General features: G+C 32.7%; 2 protein-coding genes, 1 long non-coding RNA gene and 1 other non-coding gene across 4 annotated transcripts in view; all 4 read left to right on the top strand.

Annotated features, from left to right (window-relative positions):
• The window catches only part of LOC144835066 (uncharacterized), a 397,704-nt gene that overhangs the window by 357,200 nt on the left and 17,001 nt on the right, over positions 1-23,503 (top strand). The gene's annotated exons all lie outside the window — the stretch shown is intronic.
• LOC144834450 (uncharacterized) lies at positions 12,548-13,374 on the top strand. Its single transcript, XR_013610972.1, has 2 exons — positions 12,548-12,622; positions 13,097-13,374. It is a non-coding gene; the product is annotated as an uncharacterized LOC144834450 (long non-coding RNA).
• Positions 15,481-15,552, top strand: Trnav-aac (transfer RNA valine (anticodon AAC)). The gene has a single exon. It is a non-coding gene; the product is annotated as a tRNA-Val (tRNA).
• On the top strand, positions 18,707-19,454 carry LOC144858930 (uncharacterized). Its single transcript, XM_078715079.1, has 3 exons — positions 18,707-18,730; positions 18,888-19,043; positions 19,130-19,454. Exons 1-3 carry the CDS (start codon positions 18,707-18,709, stop codon positions 19,445-19,447), a joined length of 498 nt encoding a protein of 165 aa, XP_078571205.1. The 3' UTR covers positions 19,448-19,454.

Genomic DNA, 23,503 nt, shown 5'->3' with positions numbered 1-23,503 from the left:
CGCTCAGTCAAACTCTGGAATAATCTTTCACCAGATATTCGCAGCTCTATAAATTCATTAACTTTGCAATCGTTTAAAAATTTGATCTAACTGTATTTTTCTCTTCCTTCTTGTGATATTGTAGTCTTTAAAAACGTTTTCATAATTTTCCATTTTTATTGTTTATATTTGTAATTTGTAAGTGTTAACTGGACTTCAAGGAAGAACAATGTACAAATATTGAATGAATATCCAGAATAAAGAAAGATTTCTATCTATCTATATACCTTAATCTGAATACCTTATCCAACATGAATACAGTGTTTAAACAGCGCATAATACATGCCTTTGTAGATTCATTCCATAACATAGTTTCATTCCATTAAAACTACAATAGTAACATTATCGTATAACCTATATAACCTACCACTTTTTTTAATAGAATAAACCGAATGCTATCATCTCTTTTTTAAACTATTTAATACACAAACATCTACCCGTCTATGATAGTGCAGCCTATCAAGCACAGCTAAAGACACCCTTGTACACCTTTTTGTGCCTTATTATCCAATGCCTTCCAACACAAGGCACAAGACACAAGAAACCACCTATATTATTCTACTTGAGTTCGCTAGATCATCATATAAAAGTGCATTATGATGGGATCAGATCGTTTTCATATTGTCCTTTATTAATAATTATAATATTGACAACCATTCTGATGTTTGTTAATGGTTGTGCAGAGCCATGATAAATACAATTGTCACAGCTTGAATAAAGTGACAGGGAGAAAATTAAATGAAAACCTTTCTCAATAATATTTCTCTGCTCAAATGCTGGATTATAATGAGTTTTTAATATTAAATGTGTCCATATAATGTATTGTTTGTCAAGTAGGTCTTTAACCACAGTGATGTTTAATGTGAAATGGTTAAATGTATTCAGAGTGAGATCTGACAATGTAAATTATCTTAATTAAAATCATTTACATTAAAAACTTTCAATTGTATTTATAATTTTGTGCTGTTCTTAAAATACAATTGCAGTCTACCAAATCATGGAGCTACAGTATAAAGCTCAATGAGACTAAAAACTGTTAACTTATGATGTACACAGCCTATTTAATACTTAGTTGAAATGCCATTTTAGACATTTTTAACCATTGATTCATTTAGTGCAATTTATAAAACTTCATCAAAAGTTTTACAATGGTCATATGTGTTTTGATTATTTATATTACTTATAACATATTATACCAAAATATATAGATAGTTACAATATAATAGCGGTGAAAAACATCATGTTTGCACAATAAACATTAAAATATGTTTATTTTTGAAAAAATAATAAATATAGGCCTAAAGAACATTTAACATTCAAAATATTCAATAATGTATATCTTCACTGGGTAAACTTTTTATTATGATCATGATTAAATTAAATAATCTAACAATATATATATTAAAAAATATTTTTAATTATACCACAATTATTAATGGTCATGCTTCTACTGTGCATTGCTAAAGAAGTTTGTTGTATGACATATTATAATCTATTTTTTTAGGATGGAAATTCACCACTATTGGAGGCTGCAGCCAATGGTCAAACTGCATGCTGTATGACATTAGTTGATGCTGGTTCTAATGTGAACCAGCAAAACAAAGTAAGTTGTATACACAGTATATCTAGTAATTTCACATAATTATGCATGTATTATTGCATCGTATTGTAAATATCACAGTGTATGCAGGTATTACACAATACTGTGAGGATTATGCTATTTGATGCACCTACCCCCTCACCCTTTCGCTCCATCACTAGGACAGAATAATCTGGATTTTTTTTTACCACATTATAATCCAAGTTGATCAGCTACCACCATTCAAGCCTGAATGTTAAATGTTCTTTAGGCCTATATTTGTTATCCTCAAATTAGTTCATTCTATTTGTGTACCACACTCTATGCAAACTTCTTATATCTGTACCTGGCTGGTACCAGACTATTATTGTAGGTATTATTGATTCCACTGTAAATTCACCAACCTATTTATAGAATCTTAAAGCAAAAAGTATATAAAACCATAGAGATATTGAGATAAAACCAAATATTTTATCTTTTGATTCAAAAAGATTTGATGTAAAATAGTTTAAAAAGCTGACAAGAAGCTTTTGTAAGCATTATAATGAATAAAATTCTAAGCTGAATCAATCATAAAGTATTATAACTGATATCCAAGTATACCATTTTTATCGTCTGCAATTTGCAAAGTATATTGAAATTTCACTAAAGAACTATGTCCTTTAAATGAAAAGGTTTTTTCTCTCCAGATATCTTGCTAAATAAATATGCTCTTTTTGTATTCAGTAAAATCAATCAATATAATCAATCAAATGATAGATAAGTAATGGTAAACATTCAGTAGGTTTTGATTATATCATTTATAAATCATCCATGTTTCGTAAATGAAATTGGAGAGTTTTAACTAAAGGGTTGTATGTACAATCAAAATATAATATTCACAGTATAAGTATAGCTTATGTGCACTTTGGTTTTTTTTTCAAGAATGGAGACAATGCTCTGCATAGAATTGCACAAAAAAACCTTACTTATGAAGAGCACAAAAATGCCTTTGTGTTCTTAATAAAGGAAGGACGTATGGACATTAGCAAGGAAAATAAGGTTAGTTTGTTATTAAGTACTGCAATGCAATTATTTTAATAATAAAGTTTAGTTCTATTCTTTTTTTTTTAAAGTTATATAAAATATAACAAATAGAAACAAAAAGGTTTATTATTATTTGTTGATATAAAGTTTGCGGTACACCATGTATATTAGTTCTGAAAAAAACTGTTGATTTTCTCGACGTTTCGATCAATATGCTTTGATCGTCCTCAGGAGAATTATCATTGAAAATATTACAGGCTATTTTCTTCTTGTCTGACCCTCGAGCAGTCTATTGCCCATCCACCTCCTCACATGTACAGTATATTTGTTTGATGGAATAATTACAGAAATATTAAAATTAATATCGTATATATTTATAGTGATTAACATTTCTTTTTTATTTTTCCATTACAGTATTCACATTGTATTGTTAAATTGTAAATCTAAATTGAATTGTTTAAACAGCATGCTTCCATTATTTTTACTTTTAGTCTCATATTTAACTGTATACTGAAGTATATGTTATATAATTAAATACATATAATATAAATAATGAAACTACATAAGTATTTGTTCTATATTTCTTTAAATTATAGTTGTTGACATATCATTTGATATTAAATTTATCTTCTCAGTTGCTCATCATTAACATTTATTTCAGTTGCAGGTTACTTTTGGACTATTAGTAAGCTACATGATTTAGACCAAAAATGATTTATTTTCAGAGCATGTATTTAATTAGTTTAAATCTAATGGCATGTGTGGTTATTATATGGCTTATGAAATGATTTTGGCCCAAAAACCCATAAATATTTTATTTCAGCTGATTTCACATCGTGCCTGGATTAACATGTCCGGCACCCTGGGAAAAATATCGTGGAAAATGGGTTTAGTGATATTAATGCATAAAATCGCACTGAGTGGAAGTAGATTTAGTCCAGTGGCATATTTTTTCCAAGATATGGCCAATAGTAAAGTTATTGACCTTTGAAATATCTGGAATTTGCATAACTATTATGAAATATATTTGTCATAATTTGATTTTTTTTAATGGCCAGGGTTATTTTACCTATTAGTATTATTTAGTTTGGCTTATCTTTTGGTTTAGTATGTTCTTGCAAATTATGAAATTAAGCTGAATTTTTAAATTTTTTTTAAAAGAGTAGCTGAGGGATGTATCATAACTTATGCTTATAACTAGAATTGCTAATATTGTTATTTTAAATCACAAACACTTTGATTGTCAGAATGGAATGTCTGCATCTGATATCTATAATGAAAATGTGTGCGATAAATATGATGGTGAACAGAAAAAAACAGAAATACTTGCAATTTTGAATGGTAAGTTAAAAAACACATTGTGCCTCAAATAAAAGCATGAACTTCTAAAAATAGAATTAATGATCACTTTTTATCCTGTAGTATTTGTAGTCAGTCATATAATCAAACAAATTAAAAAATATGATTTATAAAAAAAAAAGTAGATTGATTCAAATAGCGGCTCATCTCAACACAGTTGGTACAGGGTATGTTCAAACTCGCAGCGTTAGGTTTGTTATCTAACACAAGGCGTACGGTACTTCATGGCATGGCAATGTGTAATATGGTTTCAGTTGTGCATTTTATCCTGTCTTCTATTTTGTGTGCTACTAATTCTGTTATAAATATCTACATGTTGGTCCCAAAGGTAATTTAAAAATATGTTTGTCCTTTATATCCTAAATTATTTCCAATCTGTAATTCTGCACTGAAAAGCTTGATATACTCATTCATTTTACTTGTTTAGGTGGACCTTTACCTTACATCGAAATGACATCGTCAGGTATGAATATTCTTCAATTTCAATGCCCCACAATAGGGCTATTGTTTCCAAATCTATAAAAAAAGGAATTAAAAAATTAATATTGTTCTATAACATTAGGTATCTTTTACGTTCTATTTGCTATGGAGAAGTTTGGTATTCACAATATCTATAAAATAAACTGCTTGTAAAAATGATTTAAATATTATTTTACCTTTAAGAAATAAAAAGGAGTTTGCGTGATTGAACTATTATTTTATTTACAAATTATAAAACAACTATAGACAAAGTCAACATTTCACAAAATTACATTTGGGTAATTTAGATCTAGAAATTGAGATGGGTAGGTGGAATCAAACTAACAAAATACTAATATTTTAGGATTTATTAGAATATTTTATAAACAGTATAATATATATATCTTATTTTATTTAGATATTACAACCAAAGAATTATTATACATTGCCAATAACGCCTACAATAAATGGAAACTAATAGCAGTTAATCTTGGAATGACACAAGAAGATATAAATTCATTGAAACTACCAGATAAAAGCACTCTAAAGACTTATTACATGTTGGATGCATGGCAGGCTAAGGTTAATAAGAAGTCCATGCGTTCAGAACTTGTTGCAGCACTCAGGAAAGCTGAGGAAATAGATGTGGCTGATAAAATTGAATGTAAGTAAATAAAACCGTAAGATAGCCTTCAGAATGACTGAACTCTCTCATTTATAAGGTTCTTAAAGGCTTTTTAACATTATTCTGTGTGTTTATAATAATAAATAAAAAAATTTTTGAATATGCAGAAATTTCTAAGTCTAAATTTTGGTTGCATTTGTGAGCATCGGCTTATAAGCGTTTGCATATACCTTATTAGTACCACATATTTATCAAACCAATTGTTGCATTTGATGAAAATCGGTCATCTGTTTTTCGTTACGAATTGCTGAAGTATATTATTCTATATAGATTATACCTTCATCTTTGTACTCTGCTATTATGACTTTAATTTATTTCAAGTAATGATTGAGATATTCATAAGACAGTCTTAGTGCATATTAAACTGTTCAATTTATAAAGAGTATAATTGCTATCCTGTAGTATACAAACAAACAGGAAGTTATACAATAATTATTATACCTTATATTTTGTTTTTAAGATGTGCATGTTCCAGAGGAGATATTGGCACGAGGACCTGATGCGGTGAAAGCATTTCAAAATGCACTTGAAGAAGGACAAACAGAGTTTAATCAAGGAAGAACTATTTTTGTAGGACTTGAGAATGTTGGAAAAACTTCTACTATCAATTCTCTTTTAAGAAAAGAGTAAGCACATAATCAATTTTTGTTGATTGATTGTTTTCTAATTGCAGTTGGGAACAGTGTCCTATATTATATTGTGTAGATGTATTTTTGTTTTGTTGGTATATAATTGTACACATAGTTCCTGTGAACACACATTGTTGAGGGTCTATACTGTCTGTAAGGATAAGTGGAAAGGTGCTATGATAGAAACGTTAACAGATGCTTTCAATTTGTTTTCAACAGGATATTGTGAACCTCAAAATATGGTGACATTGAGTTTGGTGATGTTTAAAAATTAGCCATGGTCAAATTGTGGCCTATAGATGTTACCTTACTGGTTTTTTTTAAGTAGTTTAATTTTTTTATTTCATTCAACCGCTTAAACTACTGTTACATACAGTTGTTACTGTAGGATCAATTACTAGAATAACCCATTTAAAACATTTTTTTCTGAATAGTTTCAATTTATCTTAAATCTCATCTTAAAATAATATCAACATACATAGCAAATATTGATGAGAGTGACCATCAAAGCAAAGCTTGTATTCTGGTCACCCATACACATAGCTAGCCAAAATAGCTTAAATATCTTATTTTTATTGGGATCCTTATAATCTAAACATAAATAATCTACATATCACAATGTAAAAGAGTAAGAATATAGGTGATTAAAATTTACTATTATTAAAATTGTTGTTTGATTAAAGTATTTGGCCCTTGACTGTTCTGGGTATGTTGACGGTTTAAAACAAGATTATAATGCAACGTAAAAACAATGTAATTGCAGTATACCATCAAACTATTTTGTTTCTCTAGATTATTAATGCAAACATTCTTTTATAATTATATAATGTCATTTTGTCATAGGTTTAATCCATTGCATGTAATAACAGATGCAATGGTTAAAACAACGGTGTGTACACCAGATGCAACTAATAAAGAAACACTGAAAGAAACAACGCAGGATATTTGTAAGTATTCACTTTATTCAGATACATGCTGCAATTACCAAAATAGATGATTTATTTATTTTTTTTTTATTTAGGCAAATTGCCAAGGATAACCATAAGCGAATTAATTCACTATCCTTCTTAAAGGTAGCAATCATGTTCACAAGACAAACATACACAAGATGCTCTACATAAACAAAGTCTTATTACAAGTCTTTGGGAGTGGAGTTGTAATTTGTCAGTAGAAAAAATCCTGACTTATGACAGGACTTGAACCCAGGACCCTTGAATTGGTAGCCAAGCATCATAACCACCAAGCCACAACTCCACTACAAATTTAAAATTCACCCTGCGACTCATGCACTGTCATGTCACAACTTGTTTTATTATGTTTTATTTTTTTACCAAATAATGGTTGTTCTCATGTCATTGTAAATCAATTTAATAGACACTCTAGGTTTAATATTTGGGTGACAATTTGCGACTAAATAAATGCATGGAGAAAACCACTACCATATAAACATACAAGTTATTTAAATTCAATTTAAGGATAAATTAGTTTTTAAATTATTGCAACAACATCATAAAAATGGTTTCAAAGTTTCTATGCTTTTAAAAACCAATGTAACTGTGTAAGAAATAAAATAATATATACATGATTTTATTAACATTTTTTAATTTAAAAGCTTTAGACATGTATCAGGATGCTGTCACTGATGTCACAGTTAAACAAATGTTAAAAAGTCCACGCCATACAAAAGGATACACACAAAGAGCAGGACCATCAAAGCAGGAAACAAAATCTGGTAAAAGATTTTAATGAAAGTTAATTCAAATTTACTTTAAAATATCTTTATTGTTATTGTAATCTGCTGTAAAATAAATTTAAAAGTATAAACATAAAGGCACAAAATACCAATCAATATAAAATTGGTACAAAAGAGATTTTTTTAAATAAATTTATTATAAAAGTTTGGATAAAAGACAGGTTTATACAGCATTTTGCTGTGATTACTGCTGTGACATTTGAATTCAAATAGAGAATACAAAAGATACACATATTATAATGATGATGGCAAATTGGATCAGGTTGGAATCGGCAACAAATGATTTATTACACTAACCTTTGTTCTTGCCAAGTTAATTTGATTATAAAACATAATAATGATGAATGCTAATAACAAGGTAGCATCTTTAATTATTTGATTATAAAACATAATGATGAATGCTAATAACAAGGTAGCATCTTTAATTTTATCAATACATTTTTCAGAAAGTAGACATGAGAAAAAGAAAAACCCCACAGGAGCATCAACATCAAAACAGGAAGCCAAATCTGGTGAAACATCAACAAGTTCAAATCCAATGCCAAGTCCACAAAAAGAGGGTAAATATTTATTTTGAAATGTGCTTGATTGTGCTGTTCATACATATTAATATGATATCTTTTGCTTTGCTTTTTGCTTTTTTTGCTTTTGTTTATTTACCCATAAATATAAATTATAAACATTGTAATAATATACAAATAATAATAATTATATCAAGGGAAGGGCTAAAAAATAGTTAAAACTAATCAAGTTCAGCCCCTAAACATTGAAGTATAAATAGTTATATAAATAAACTAGGGCTACTTGTCTAAAATATAATTAATATACATATACATTTTTTTTTTTTTTTTAAATACACTTTCTCTCAAATATATACAATATAATTCTCTTATAAAATAAATAAATATCACTATACAAACAGATAGTATGTTTTCATTTCTTTTTTGAATTTGCTTTTTGTTAGAAACCTTAAGTCATCCGGGATTTCATTCCAGAGCTTTGCACCAGAATACTTGATGGAATGTTGTCCTATGTTTGTTCTATATTTTGGTACATACAACTTTTCTCTAGTCTGAGACCTTGATGAATAACGAAAATTAATATACAAAAAATATTTAGGAGTTGTATCTGGAAATTTACCATGTAAACTATCATGAACAAATAAAGTAATTAAGTACTGATGCTGCTGATAAATATTTAAAATTTTAAGTTCTTTGAATAAATTCAGAAATAAAGACTAAAGTGCTAAATATTGAAATGATTAAAATGGACATGTTATTTAAATGTATCAAATTAACACAAGCCCATACAAATAAAAACAAAATGTACAGTATTTTGAGAAAAAACGAAATTTTAAGATACCTTGGTAAATTAGTGAAAATTACTCACGCATTGCAATATTCTATTTCAACGGCCGTCGGGAGCCTCTATATTCAAAACATCGCACTACACACGACGATCATCGAGAGCGTGTATGTCGCCCGATAGTCAGTGAATGATCAACGGCCTGGAAAGATATGCGAAGCGTTGACACTAATACTAATAATTAATTCAATATCATGTCTAATGTTGTTGAAATATAGTGCCCTAAAATGTACTTTGTTTGTTCTAAAACCCCAATTTAGAAGGCCTAGGCCTACCTCTCAAACCTTTACTAGGCCTAGGCCCTCAGCACGCGGAGTCGATCCACCACCCACCCATGCGAGAGTCCGTTTCATGCGCATCCAAAGCGATATCATCAACAACTTGCTGCGTAAAATGTGAATCAAATTCGTTTTTGAACTGATTCGTGACAAATAAATTATCATCTCGTATTACTAATTTAATTCTGCTAAACTAAAAACTAAAGATACACATTTTAGCAGTATAAATTACGAACGATATACAAAATAACGAACGGAAAATATGGATACGCATCATTGCACACGGTGCTGTACCCAGCCAAAAAAAAACCTGTTGATTTCATCATCATCATCCGTTACGCTATTCGTCTTGGGTAGACATTGCGTACTCTAATCGTTTTCATGACTCTCTTTCGGTGGTCTGATGGTCTGTCATTAACTTTGCGATCGATGTATTTTCTTTTCCTTATTATGTTTGACCATTTTAGTTCTTTCGTTCTGCTGTATAGTTCTATATTTACCTGTTTACCTGTTGATTTGGAGATTTTAAATTGTCATTTACTCGATGAAATAACCGTTTATACTGTAATTTTATTTTTTTTAAATTCTAAATACGTTTCTGCAAAATCACAAGAATTTTTTAGAAAATACTCCATAGATTTCAAGAGTTATAGCCAAAAAACTGCAAATTGTCCATTGGAGGGATTGGAATATATTCGCAAAGTGACGTCACCTGCGAATTTTTTTTTATTTTCAAATGGGGCTTTCCCCAAAAGACCGAATTTATATTTTGTAACAATATACATTATAGCAACAACTAATAGCCCCAAAAACATCATTCTAAAATGAAAAAAATCGAAAATCCATTTCAGGTTGATTGTGCTGTTCATACATAATAATGATATCAGAAATAAAGACTAAAGTGCTAAATATTGAAATGATTAAAGGAGCGGAAATTTAATCATAATCATCAGTGTCTGCTAATGAACATATATTATCTTGCAAGTTACTTTGACAGTTAATACTAATATTTGTATATTGTATGACACTGCTGTGTAATCTATTCAACTTGCAGTACAATGTGGTTAAATAAACTATCACTAAACCATTGATTGGAAAGGATAGAATACTTAAATATTGCATTGGAAATACTTTTTCTTTAAATAAAAAAGTTATAGTTGGTAATCACAATTGAGACCTAATGCAAGTTGTTGTATGTGTTATATATTTTATCACAACAGAACCAGTGTATGAAGAAAAACCAGACATTCCTAAAGGGTTCTTGAACAAATTTGTAAGCAAACTTCGCTCTGCAAGAGAAGGTGGTGACTCTAAAATGGATAGCAACAAGTTTGTTATGAATATCTGGGACTTTGGTGGTCAACCAATTTACCATGCGATACAACGGGTAAATTTTATTGGTGTATTTAATTTTTATTAATAGAGATTAGTTTTGCCGTCAATATTCAATATACATGCCTTCTTCTGAGGTTGTGTTAGTTTCAATGTATACTTTGTCTTTTGGCCTTGTTACAATATCAGCACTGAAATCAAAAAGCTTGCTCACTTGATTTGAAGTTAAAAACCTATAATCTTCCTCCAAGGTATTACAAAAATGTGGATCTAATATAGTACAATATGTCAGTATCGGATACAAAATACAATTATTATTATTATTATTATTACAATATTATAAATTATTTTATTCTTCATTTAATTGAATACAGTCAACTCAGTCTCTAGTCTCTAATTACCAGAAACCAAAACCAGACTTGAGGTCAAAAAAGATAAAATACATTTGGAATATCAGAATTTTGGTAAACCCAGACATATTATGCCAGCCAAAGGGTGTCCAGTTTTGAGAGACTTTAAGTAAAATAGTATTCATTGATGTCTACCATAATGTAATATTAGCCTAGATGGATAACAAAGAGGGAGAGAGAGAGAGGAAGAATGGAATAAAACATTCATTATTTATTAAACCAATGATTAAGATTGTAAATGTTCCAAGGTGAATATGCACTTTGTGAGGAAAACAAAAGTATCAAATAATCAGTTGTGCCAGTATCTGACACATGTGTATAAACAGTTTGTAATATTGACTATTATGATTATGTTTACTAGATATTCATGGTATCTTATGCTGTTGTATGTGTGGTATTCAACATGAATGAACATCTTAATGCCCCAGCTAAAGTTTGTGATCCAACAACTGTAAGTAGATTTTACAAGTTTTAAATGTTTATGTAATTGTACATAAATAAAATGTTTCTTTCATGTCATCCTTTACCTTAACACAAACTGTGCAAATAGCAGATGCCTGATATATGATTGTTGTTATTTCCACTTCCATGATAGTGTTGTTAATAGCAGATGCCTGATATATGATTGTTGTTATTTCCACTTCCATGATAGTGTTGTTAATAGCAGATGCCTGATATATGATTGTTGTTATTTCCACTTCCATGATAGTGTTGTTAATAGCAGATGCCTGATATATGATTGTTGTTATTTCCACTTCCATGATAGTGTTGTTTTTCTATATAAATTTGTGCTGTTAATTATAATAGATAATTTGCCACAATGTTTCAAACTAGAACTTTAAGAATTTAAAATGTAAATTTTGTTAATTTTTTTTATTTAGGGAAAAATGTATGAACATCGAATGACAAATCTTGACTTCATTCTGTTTTGGATTCGTTCTGTTTTTGTAAACGTAAGAAAAGATCAAAATAACACGATACTGCTGATTGGTACACATTATGATAGCCTTGGTAAAACTGAACAAGAAAGACAACAAAGGGTACATATGTCATCGCATTTTCTTTTAAACAGTATAAAATTGTATATTGTCATTAATTCATTGGAAACAATATGTAGTTTCATCTCTAACATGGCAATCATGTATGATTGTTTTATACGTCATGTCATGCACATACTACTGTACTGTGCTGGCTTATGATTAACTAATTAACTTAACTTAATTTTATTTTTCATTTGGATATAATAAAACAAATAAAAGGGTATACAATATCTATGATTTAGCACACATTTTGATTTTTGTTTTCTTATATTGGTATAATTATACAATGTACACTGGGTAAGTAAATGCGTAACATAACTATGAAACACTTTTTGCACTTTACAAAAGGGGTTTTGGTTGGCTAGGCACACTCTAAATCTTCCCCAGGTATAATTCCAATTTTATGTTATTTATTTTAGGTAAAGGAAATAGAGAATATACTTTGGAAAGCCCTGGAAGGAAAACCATTTGAGGACATGGTGTTTCAAGGAGAGGTATTTACAATAGAAAACAGTGTCTCATTTGAAAAGAGCGGTGCTTCTAAAATCATTCTCAAAATACAAGAATTATTCCAGATGATGATTCGCACTTTGCCAATCAAATGGCTGCAAGTAATGCAAGAAATACAACAGCTAAGAAAAGACAAACTGTATCTACCAACGTCTGAGGTTAGAAATATATTTTTCTTTCTTTCAGCTTGATCTCAATTATATATCTTTACAGTTTAGTGTAGGTAAAAATTGTTTGAAAACAATAACCAGTTACATTTGTTTAGAATAAATACATTAAACCCTGTTTTTCTGTCAATTTTAGTTGAGGATAATACATAGTTGATTGTTTAAACTATCATTGTAACCATCATGGTCACCTGCATTTAAAAGTGTATTGGAAACATGTTGGTTTATTGTAATTTTCCCCATGAGGGTATAATGTTAAACTTCAGAAATACAAAATGATTTAATAAGTTGCAAATTTTAATTCTAACCCTTTCATGATTATGAAAAAAATGTCCTTGTAGTAACTTTTAGTATTATTTCCAATATGCTGTTTAACAAACACAGTAGCACAAATTACAATGTTGGTTAAACTCTCAACTTTTAGAATTTAATTTTATTTAATTGTTATGTTTATTTGCCTTCTAGATAAATGATTTACTTGTCCGTTGTAAGATCACCAATAACAAAGTGCTTCTGGAGTACTTACATGACATTGGCGAGATTCTGTTCTACCCAGATGACAAGATCCTCAAAGAAAAAATTGTTATAGATTTGATGGGAGTAGTTGACAAGTTTAAAACAATCATCACAGTTATTGATCCCAAGCTTCAGGTTAGTAATATTATGCACTATACTTTTGTGAATAATCTGACCTAAACATTGTGATAATGTTTTTATGTGATGAATTTAGCTTCAAAATGTAATGTCTACCACAAAGAGAACTTTTTGTCCTGGAGCCTAATATATATATACTGTCACCATAATGAAAGTTAATGAATTTTAAAATAGAATCAAATTTATTCAAATTTACACCTTGTTTAATTTTACTACTGTATATTCTAATATATAAAAGCAAATATGCTTGTGCATTACAGTAGAACCCCTATTAAAGAGGACACCACATAATGTGGACCCAACAAATAGAGGTTAGTCGTAGTTGTAAATCGTATAATTGTTTATTTCAGGAGAAGAATCAACAAATTAGTAATTCTTCAGACTATGGTTTCTGTTTTACAAACAAATCTTTCTTTCCACCAATCGCTAAAATACCAACTAGTTGCAATTGTGACATTTGACATAATCACCACCTGGTCTATCTTGTTCTGCTTATCTTCTCATCCGTATCTTGAATCTGAACTGAACTTGATTGTATCTCTTTTATATCCGAGGCACAGTCTGAATGAGATGTGCAACAAGTATATAATAAACATTAAAAAAATTAAACAGAAAAAACAAATTACAAAATATTTACATGATAAACCGCTAAAAAAGTTGAGATCTTCAACTATAAAGCTTACAGTATATAGAAAAAAGCAAATGATTGAAGTGAACTGAGAAAGATTAAAAACTAAGAAATGTACAAATAGGCCATAGCAGTAAATCGTATCGTTTCATCTCGTTCCAGTGTTAGGGGTCTAGAATTTCTTAACATATTTACAATGTTAATTTTATATAATATTTTTTAACCACATATCAAAAGTTTTCCACAATCATGTGTGTCAATTTTGAGAAATCATCGATTGATTTTGGTACTCTATTTTGATATACATCGCGATGTATCGGCGTGAGTGATTTGGTTCCGCAAAGGAAACATGTTCAAAATTTATCCGCAACATCCAAAAATCTGTACCACGTGATTGTACTTCACCAATCATAGTATGATTACAGGTTGTGGAATCCCCTAAAACGCACGGAGTGCAGCAGTTTAAGTGTGTAAAAAATCAACACAAATGTATCCTTCGCGAGTCGAGGAATTTTGGTTTATTTTGCTACTTACAAACGTTTTCAACGGACATTTTTAGCGAAAGAAGAAGATATGCTTGTTTGAAAATTGTTTCCTGCTCAACATGGTGTATGATTATGGTTTGTTAGAAACACAGTTTAGAGAATATAAGAGGCCAAACAAAAGATAGCTAGCCTAGCGCCAATGTCCTATCTAGGCTCTAGCTTAGCTAGAGTGTAGTAGGCTACTGACTTTCAATATACGTCCTAGCTAGGTTAGGACTGAGGGGTAGCAACATACTACTCTAGGCTAATAATGCTGAATGTCTAATAACGGCAGTCAAACCGACAATTATAAACAGATGATTAATATTTGCAAGAAAACCATACAAAACTCTTCGTAATAGTGCTTAGGCCCATGTTGAAAACCTAGTTAGGCTAAACAAAACCAGGCTACATTTGGGTGGCATGGTCTAATTAATTAAATTTCAGTATATCACCGGGCGGTTTTAGAATTAATGTGCATTGCCTAATGTGTTTATATATATAAAAGTATCTCATCGGAGATCCCGCCTCGTGAATAAAAATACTGAAAGATGAGGGCGTATCAATTTGATCTCTGGTGCACGTGCGTACAATTGAGGACTAGTGCTGTTCCGCCGTACGACGCCGAGAATGTTAAAGAGTCGCTATCCAATCAAGTTTGAACAATTACCATGAAAGCCCCAGTGGTCTAATGGTTAGGACATCTGCATATCAAGCAGGCGGTCCGAGTTCGAGTCTCGGTTGGGGCGACTTTTTCTCATTCTCACAGATTTCCTCATCTTTATCGTTTCAAATTAATTAATTAAATTTCAGTATATCACCGGGCGGTCTTAGAATTAATGGTCATTGCCTAATGTGTTTATATATATAAAAGTATCTCTTCGGAGATCCCGCCTCGTGAATAAAAATACTGAAAGATGAGGGCGTATCAATTTGATCTCTGGTGCGCGTGCGTACAACTGAGGACTAGTGCTGTTCCGCCGTACCACGCTGAGAATGTTAATGAGTCGCTATCCAATCGAGTTTGAACAATTACCATCAAAGCCCCAGTGGTCTAATGGTTAGGACATCTGCATAACAAGCAGGCGGTCCGAGTTTGAGTCTCGGTTGGGGCGACTTTTTCTCATTCTCACAGATTTTCTCATCTTTATCGTTTCAAATTAATTAATTAAATTTCAGTATATCACCGGTCGGTTTTAGAATTAATGTTCATTGCCTAATGTGTTTATGTATATAAAAGTATCTCTTCGGAGATCCCGCCTCGTGAATAAAAATACTGAAAGATGAGGGCATATCAATTTGATCTCTGGTGCGCATGCGTACAACTGAGGACTAGTGCTGTTCCGCCGTACCACGCCGAGAATGTTAATGAGTCGCTATCCAATCGAGTTTGAACAATTACCATGAAAGCCCCAGTGGTCTAATGGTTAGGACATCTGCATATCAAGCAGGCGGTCCGAGTTCGAGTCTCGGTTGGGGCGACTTTTTCTCATTTTCACAGATTTCCTCATCTTTATCGTTTCAAATTAATTAATTAAATTTCAGTATATCACCGGGCGGTTTTAGAATTAATGTTCATTGCCTAATGTGTTTGTGTATATATAGAAATATACATTTATATTGACTACCAAAATTTAAGTTTCAAAACCACCATTTAAGCTCTTTTTTAGTTTCATTCCAAAATTGTTTATATCTCTACCAAGCTACCTTCTTTGTTTTCTACTCTTATTCAGACTCCACCCTGTCTCCTTTTGTTGTATTTCTTTTATTCCTGTCCACCCAGGCAGCACTTGCCAGCTCTTATACTATGACGTTATCCAAATTCCTTCACTTGCACTGATGAAGGGCTAGTGTTGCCCGAAAGCTCTGCTAACTTTTCTGGCTGTTTTGCTTTATCGTTTTGATTTAGCTTTTCGCTTTTTTTTTTTTATCTCCATTGAGATCCAGCCACTGATACCCACAGCATTGTCATTTTTTCAGTTATTTGCCTTTGGATTTAAATAAACATTGAAATATACATAGAAATTCAATCATAAAAGTACCAATACATGTTCAAATAATATTTCACATCATTTTGAACAAGCCAAAATGGCCACCATTATGCCCAAAATGGCCACCATTATGCCCAAAATGGCTGCCATTTTATCCAATATGACCACCATTTTATCTAAATGGCCACATATATCAATCAAATATTTAGGAAGCTAAAAATGGCCAAAACTTCAAAATTATCTATACAATTTGTAAAAAATCACACTTTATGCAGCTTTTTCAATAAAAACCTATTTAAGATTACAATACTAAATTTCATATGCTGTTTACCAACCATCTCAAGAAGTCATACAGAAAATATAAACATGGTATGTGAATTATTTATGATAATTCGCTTCGCTCGCGTACCCTCTAGGGGTCCCCACAGATGGTTCTCGAATACAATAGAACCCAAGAACGATCTTGGACTTTTAACATAACAACGTCGGTTAGCTGGGATTGACCTATATGTGATCGGGGACCTAACTTTTTAATAAAACAAACCATTTTGTTTTGAGTCGTATGTAATTTTGTTTTTTATTTTTTATTTACCGTAGAAGACCATGAGAAAACCGAATAATCGAACATCGGTTGGATTAAAGCAAAACTAAGAATTTTGCGACAATGTGAATTAAGAAATGATGATTGGCAGTACATACATTTTTATTTTGTATTCTTGTTTATGTAACCATGTACACATCAGTAGGCCTAATCGCTGGATGGATCGTTACCGAAAACTTGAGCTATAGCCGCAAAAAAAAAAAAAATGACCTAGTTTAGTTCTTGCCTAACTACACTCCCAGTTTGATGAATCTTTATTTATCGGTCGTGGATCTAAAATTATCCGAAGGCCACTCTTAGTGTTGATTAAGTTTACTGTTCTGTACCAGTGGTGGCGCCAGCCAGGGAAAATCCTGGCGCCACTGCTGTTCTGTATACAACACCCGACACTATTTCTAATCTAAGCATTTGTCGAAATAATGCGGCCTCTATACTCTTACTGAGGAATTTGAAGCTTCAAATACAGATTGGAATGTTCCATTCATCGCAAATCAATACATTTGTAAACGTATATTAAATCTATCAAAATAGTATTTCTTAAAGAAAATCAGCCTGTCTTCAACATTATGATGCTGTTCAACCAGTTTTCAGCTATTAAAAACAATTATCGTAGGAGGAGATACTGTAGGAAAATGCAAAGCATCCTTGTATTATTGTGTGCGGGTATTTTTCAAGATGGACATCCATTAGACAGTGTATACCACAATCGGAAAACTCCCCTATTTTGGGCAAATCGTTGAACCTAAATTTGTTTTAATTGTCAATAACTAATTATCTAACTCAATTTAATTAGTAAACAGGGTTACATCAGGTGGTTAAAATCTGTACCGAAAGTACGAACCAACTTTATATACCATCGAGTAAACATTCTAGAAGTAACACAGATTTACCGAATTTTGCCCTTACGTCAATTTATATATAGAAGATACTGCATCTCAAAATCAAAAAAAAGTCTCAAATTGACTAAATAATCTAAATTTTCACATACAGAATACGATAAATTTTAAATTTTAGATATGTGTTTACAATCCACTTGACTACCCACATGGTAAATATAATAACACTTGGTGAAGTATTAATTTGTAAAGTTATTACTACATAAAAATTAGTCCAGACCTAAAAAAAGGCTATTATTGCAGGGCTATTGCTCGAAATTAACTGGATATTTTGTGGAGAACTTTTGATATAGTGTGGATAACATATTTATTTCACAATATTAACTTTCAAAATGTAGACCCTGAACGTCGGAACGAAATTCATTTTCTAGGCCTTTTTTCAGCTACTGCTTATGGCCTAAAAATTAAGTTTGACAAGGAATTGCATTACATATATATAGCATTTGTGTGTTCTGCCATTGTCAGAAATATTTTTTAATGTTTTTCAAAAATATTACTTGCTAAATCATATTTATCATGGGTTAATTGAATTGGTGTGATTTTGAATTCATTATGGATTTTAAGGTCATCAAAGAATAAGTGGTATTTAAGATCTAGAGAGCTAGTAGAAAACAATTTCCCAGAACATGGATAGATTATTATTGTTTAGTTCATCTTTAAGGTTCATGAGTATTGGTTGTCTTAAATGCATAAAGTCGTTTGCATTCAAATACGAAATGATTTACAGTTTCCTTTTCATTACAATTACACAATAAACATATACCTGTATTTTGAGGTGACCATGCTTCTTTTCTACCTTCAAGTGGTAGTGAATTGGAGCTGAATTTTAGGCTTGAAGCATATGGTAATACACTTATCTAATAGATATTTTTCTAATTTTGGAGAGGTTTTAGTGACCAGAAGAATGGTAATTACTTTGTTGCATTGACAAATTACACTTTTGTGCTTTTCTTTTTTTTTAGCCATCTCTGAAACAGCTTTGGAGAAATTTAAATAGGGGTAAATTAGATGAAAGACTGTTGCGGCATATTTGGAAGGATGAGTCAGATGAGATGATTGACTTCTTTGTGTCTCTAATGCAAACCTTTGGGTTAATGTGTGAAAAAAGGAGTAAAGAGGTATTTACATTTTATTTTAAATATTTAATTCAATTATTTTTTCATATATTCCATCTACTACTCATGTTCTATTTTTTTTTCTATAGAATGTTGGACGAATGTTCTATGTTCTTTCACGCCTAAAGCCCCAACGTGATGATACAAAGGCTGCTGAATATGAAGAGAAGCGTGCTGTTTCTCTTTTTCATGACTTTGATGGCCTTCCAGATGATCTCTTTCAACGTGTTGCAACTAAATTTATCGAGGAATTTCAAATGGAAGATGATGAGCCTAGATTATCTTACGAGCATGTAGAACTGAACATTGATGGCCATCATCTTGTCATTCTAAATGTAGCTACCATCAACAATTGCCGTTTGTTCCAGGTAAACTTGATAATGCAATCATGCCTTGAATGCCAGTAAAATCACAAGTATTATATTGGGGGATTGTTCTTATGTTGTTTATATATGTTTATTAAACCATTCTCTGTTTTTGTTGGTCACCACTTCTGGATATAACAGATATTAAAATATACACTGTCAGTAACTTTAAATTTACTTGGTTTATTGCCATTTCTGGAATGATATCAGTGGTAATCACTTTGGAGTTGATTTGTTTTTTATATTGCAGACAACAATTGTCAGAACGACAATCAATAACACTGAATCTGAAGATGTTGATCCACAACCTAGCATCTGTAAGAAGGTAAACTATAAGTACCAAATAAACTAATGTTATCTATGCCTTGTTTTGTCAGTGCAAATTTATAAGCTCCTGGGTTGTTTTTGAATGATTATAAATGTCTGTGTAAATATGTAATATAAGATACAAGATAAGACAAGATATAATTATTATTATTTTTCTCTTTAAATCATCTTAAATGTAGTGAAGTCATTTTATTGAGATTATTTGAAATATTTTTTATTTTTTCTAGGCCCTTAATTTCCTTGAAAAAGAAGTTTTAAGTCAGAATGGTGCACGTGGTGTTGAAGTAAAGATGTACATCCGTTGTGCATATTCAAATAGTGAACATACTCATATGCAGGTTGTTAGCAAATTTGACCAAGATGTGTTGCCATGTAGAAGCAGAGGAATGGACGTGAAACGTTACCGTAAACTGTTTGGAGAAATAAAAGATGAACAAGGTATATGCCTAATAATCCATAATACATATGACATAAAACAAAACAGGCAAACATTCTTATTTTTGTTCTTTAACTAATGATATTCCAAACCTCAAATTTTCAGTTGATGCATTTTAACCTTTATCTCTAGTTTTTATTTTTTACATGTAAAAAATACCTTTGCTTAATGATGTTTTATCATTTGTATTTAGCTTCTATCTCAAAATCTAATACTGACCAACCTTGTAGAAAGAAAAGAAAAACCGCTTTAGAAAATTCTTATGCGAGTGGCAGCGATGCCCAATCTTCTTTATCAAAAGTTCAAAGAACTACTGGTAATGTTTTATGTTGTTGGTTAGCATAATAACAACACCATTTTGTTTTATTCAAGAAATAACTTCACTAATTATATTTCTATTATAAAAACTATGCACAAAATTTATTTTATTTGCAATTATACAGTGTATCCTTGTCTTTATACACGCCTCAGCGCCAGTTTGGCTGTTATGTCACGTACGGCGCTCCATATGAGCCCCCTCGTTGTTGTTGTTTTACATACGAATGTTTACTGTTTGCTTTGTTAATAAAGTTACATTATTGTTATACCTCAAGTATCGGTTATTCAGTTGTATTATCTGTGTGAGTATTGTCTATATTATTACCAAGTTGGCGTGGTGGCAGCGTCAGGAGACGAAAATCCTACGCAACACATTTTACTGCCCACAAGAATATCGACTTACCGTCTACACAGGAGGCAGACCTAGGCCTAGCCTATAACTATAGTACTTATACTGCCGTTATCGCACATCCACAGGCGAGCAACTGACCGGCGCATACTGCCGTCGCTGTAATTCTCCGTTCGTCAATAGAGGAATAACGTTTTCATTCAGTACACTTTGTATAAACACCACAACAATGGCTGCATCCAATCGTGCCCCCAAGCAATGGTGCTTAGGTAAAAACGAAACAATAAACACATTTGAGAATTGGCGTCAAAACCTCATGTACACGTTAACATTAGACACTAAATTCGCCAGTTTCCTGGTGGAAGGTTTCTCGTGGGGCAAGAAAACCAGAGCTTCCCCACTCCGAGGGTTCACTGATGACAATGGTTTTGAAGACAACGTAGCTAATGCTTTATCTGCACAACAGAAAGTAACCATGTTGGAACTAATGTTAGGTCAAATTGCTAACTATTGCCCTGTAATCTCAAGAAACACTATCGTAAAATCATCCACATCACTACCTTGCATCTGGCAGTGCATACGATTACATTACGGGTTCCAATCTAGTGGGGCTCATTTCTTAGAGTTTGCTAACATTAGTCTGGGCCCAGATGAACGCCCAGAGGATCTATACCAACGTTTGCTAGCTTTCATTGATGACAATCTTCTTCAAGCAGACAGTGTTATAACTCACCACAATCAACCTATTACGGAAGACGAAGAACTCACCCCTTCACTTGAAAACCTACTCACACTGACATGGCTACGCTTAGTTCACCCTTCACTTCCCCAACTCGTCAAACAGAGGTATGGCACAGAGCTTCGCTCACGTACACTGGCGTCCATCAAGCCTGAAATTTCACAAGCTATGACTTCCCTATTAGAAGAAATCAAAACTTCCGATGACACAAGAGTCATGCGTTCAGCGATTTTACCGTTTCAAAGACCAGCTTCTCTTCCTTCTCAACCACCGCGTTCCCGCTACCCACCTAAGACATTCAATACTCAGACATACAATAACAAACCAAATAAATGCTGCCCATTTTGTAAACAAGGTGGACGACCAGACCGCCACTTTCTCAGTGAGTGCAAGTTCCTTCCGGAACGCGACCGCCGCTACATGGCACGTGCCCGGGCCGCAAACATCTTCGACGATGACGACAGCTACTGCTATGAACAGGATTCCACCCGTGTCGAGGATCCCAACGACCCACCATCTGGTTCATCCTCAGCTCTTCGAATACAGGTACGTCAGTCGCCATATCTCGAAGCCTTTCACGGCTATAATACCGTACATATTACCATAGACAGCGGTGCTACTGGCAACATGATCCGTGAATCAACTGCACGTTTACTTGGCGTTCAGATTAAGCCCAGTAGTCAATCAGCACACCAAGCCGATGGATCTTCACAGTTACAGGTTATGGGCGAGACAAACGTCACCTTTACACGTGACAATAAAGACTTGACTTTCAATGGCCTCGTCGTTAAGGACCTCGACGTTGAGCTACTCGCTGGTACACCGTTCATGGAACAGAATGATATTTCTATCCGCCCCGCTAAGCGTCAAGTAGTTATGGCCGATGGCACAACATACATCTATGGCTCCTTGCCTACCACTTCGTCCGAACGCCACTCGATCAGACGCGCTCATGTTCTCCGTGCTCCTTCAACACGCACTGTGATATGGCCAGGTAGTTACATTGAACTTTCACTCCCAAATGACCTCACCGACATAGACACTGTTGCTATTGAACCTCGCATTGATGCACCAATCTCGAAAACATCTTTGCCATCTCATGTTTGGCCTGAACCACGTATCATATCGTGCGTTGCCGGACGAATTCGCATTCCTAACCTGTCAGACGAACCCAAAGTGCTTTCACGCCATGAACAGTTTTGCCAAGCTAGCCCTGTGTTTACACCTAACCTACCTGACACTTCATCATCCCCGATTAAACCACCAAAGCTTAACACTACAACAGTTCACACTTGCTTCTCTGATAGCATTAAGCTGGATCCGGATAGCATTCTACCTCGCAACATACTCGAACAATTTACTAGCCTCCACAAGGAGTATGATGACATTTTCAACCCTTCCTTTAAAGGTTATAATGGTGCTGTAGGCCCGTTTGTTGCCACCGTAAATATGGGACCAGTTCAACCCCCACAACGCAAAGGTCGTCTTCCTCAGTATGCAAGAGACAAGCTCCTCGAACTACAACACAAATTCGACGAACTCGAAACACTTGGAGTTTTTGCCCGTCCAGAAGATGTTGGAGTTGCTGTAGAATATCTCAATCCGTCATTCCTCGTGAAGAAACCCAACGGCGGTTCCAGATTAGTGACATCCTTTGCCGATGTCGGCAGGTACAGCAAACCACAACCGTCACTCATGCCTGACGTCGACTCCACTCTTCTTAAAATCGGACAGTGGAAATACATTATAACAACGGATCTCACCAACGCTTTTTACCAAATTCCACTATCAAAACCGTCCATGAAATATTGCGGAATCGTCACTCCATTTCACGGTGTCCGGGTATATACCCGTTGCGCAATGGGCATGCCGGGGTCAGAGACCGCATTGGAAGAACTTCTAAGCAGAGTAGTGGGTGATTTTTTAGAA

This window comes from Antedon bifida, chromosome 2, assembly GCF_963402885.1.
Source record: "Antedon bifida chromosome 2, ecAntBifi1.1, whole genome shotgun sequence".
Taxonomy (NCBI): domain Eukaryota; kingdom Metazoa; phylum Echinodermata; class Crinoidea; order Comatulida; family Antedonidae; genus Antedon; species Antedon bifida.
The sequence above is the reverse complement of the archived record's forward strand: the minus strand, read 5'-3'. Positions and strand labels throughout refer to the sequence as shown.

Bases quoted from the DNA above. Each gene is read 5' to 3' on its own strand.
- LOC144858930 (XM_078715079.1), top strand. From the start codon at position 18,707: ATGCTTCTTTTCTACCTTCAAGTG. The intron at 18,731-18,887 runs GTAGTGAATTGG...CTTTTTTTTTAG, and splicing joins TTCTTTTCTACCTTCAAGTG to CCATCTCTGAAACAGCTTTG. The intron at 19,044-19,129 runs GTATTTACATTT...TTTTTTCTATAG, and splicing joins GTGAAAAAAGGAGTAAAGAG to AATGTTGGACGAATGTTCTA.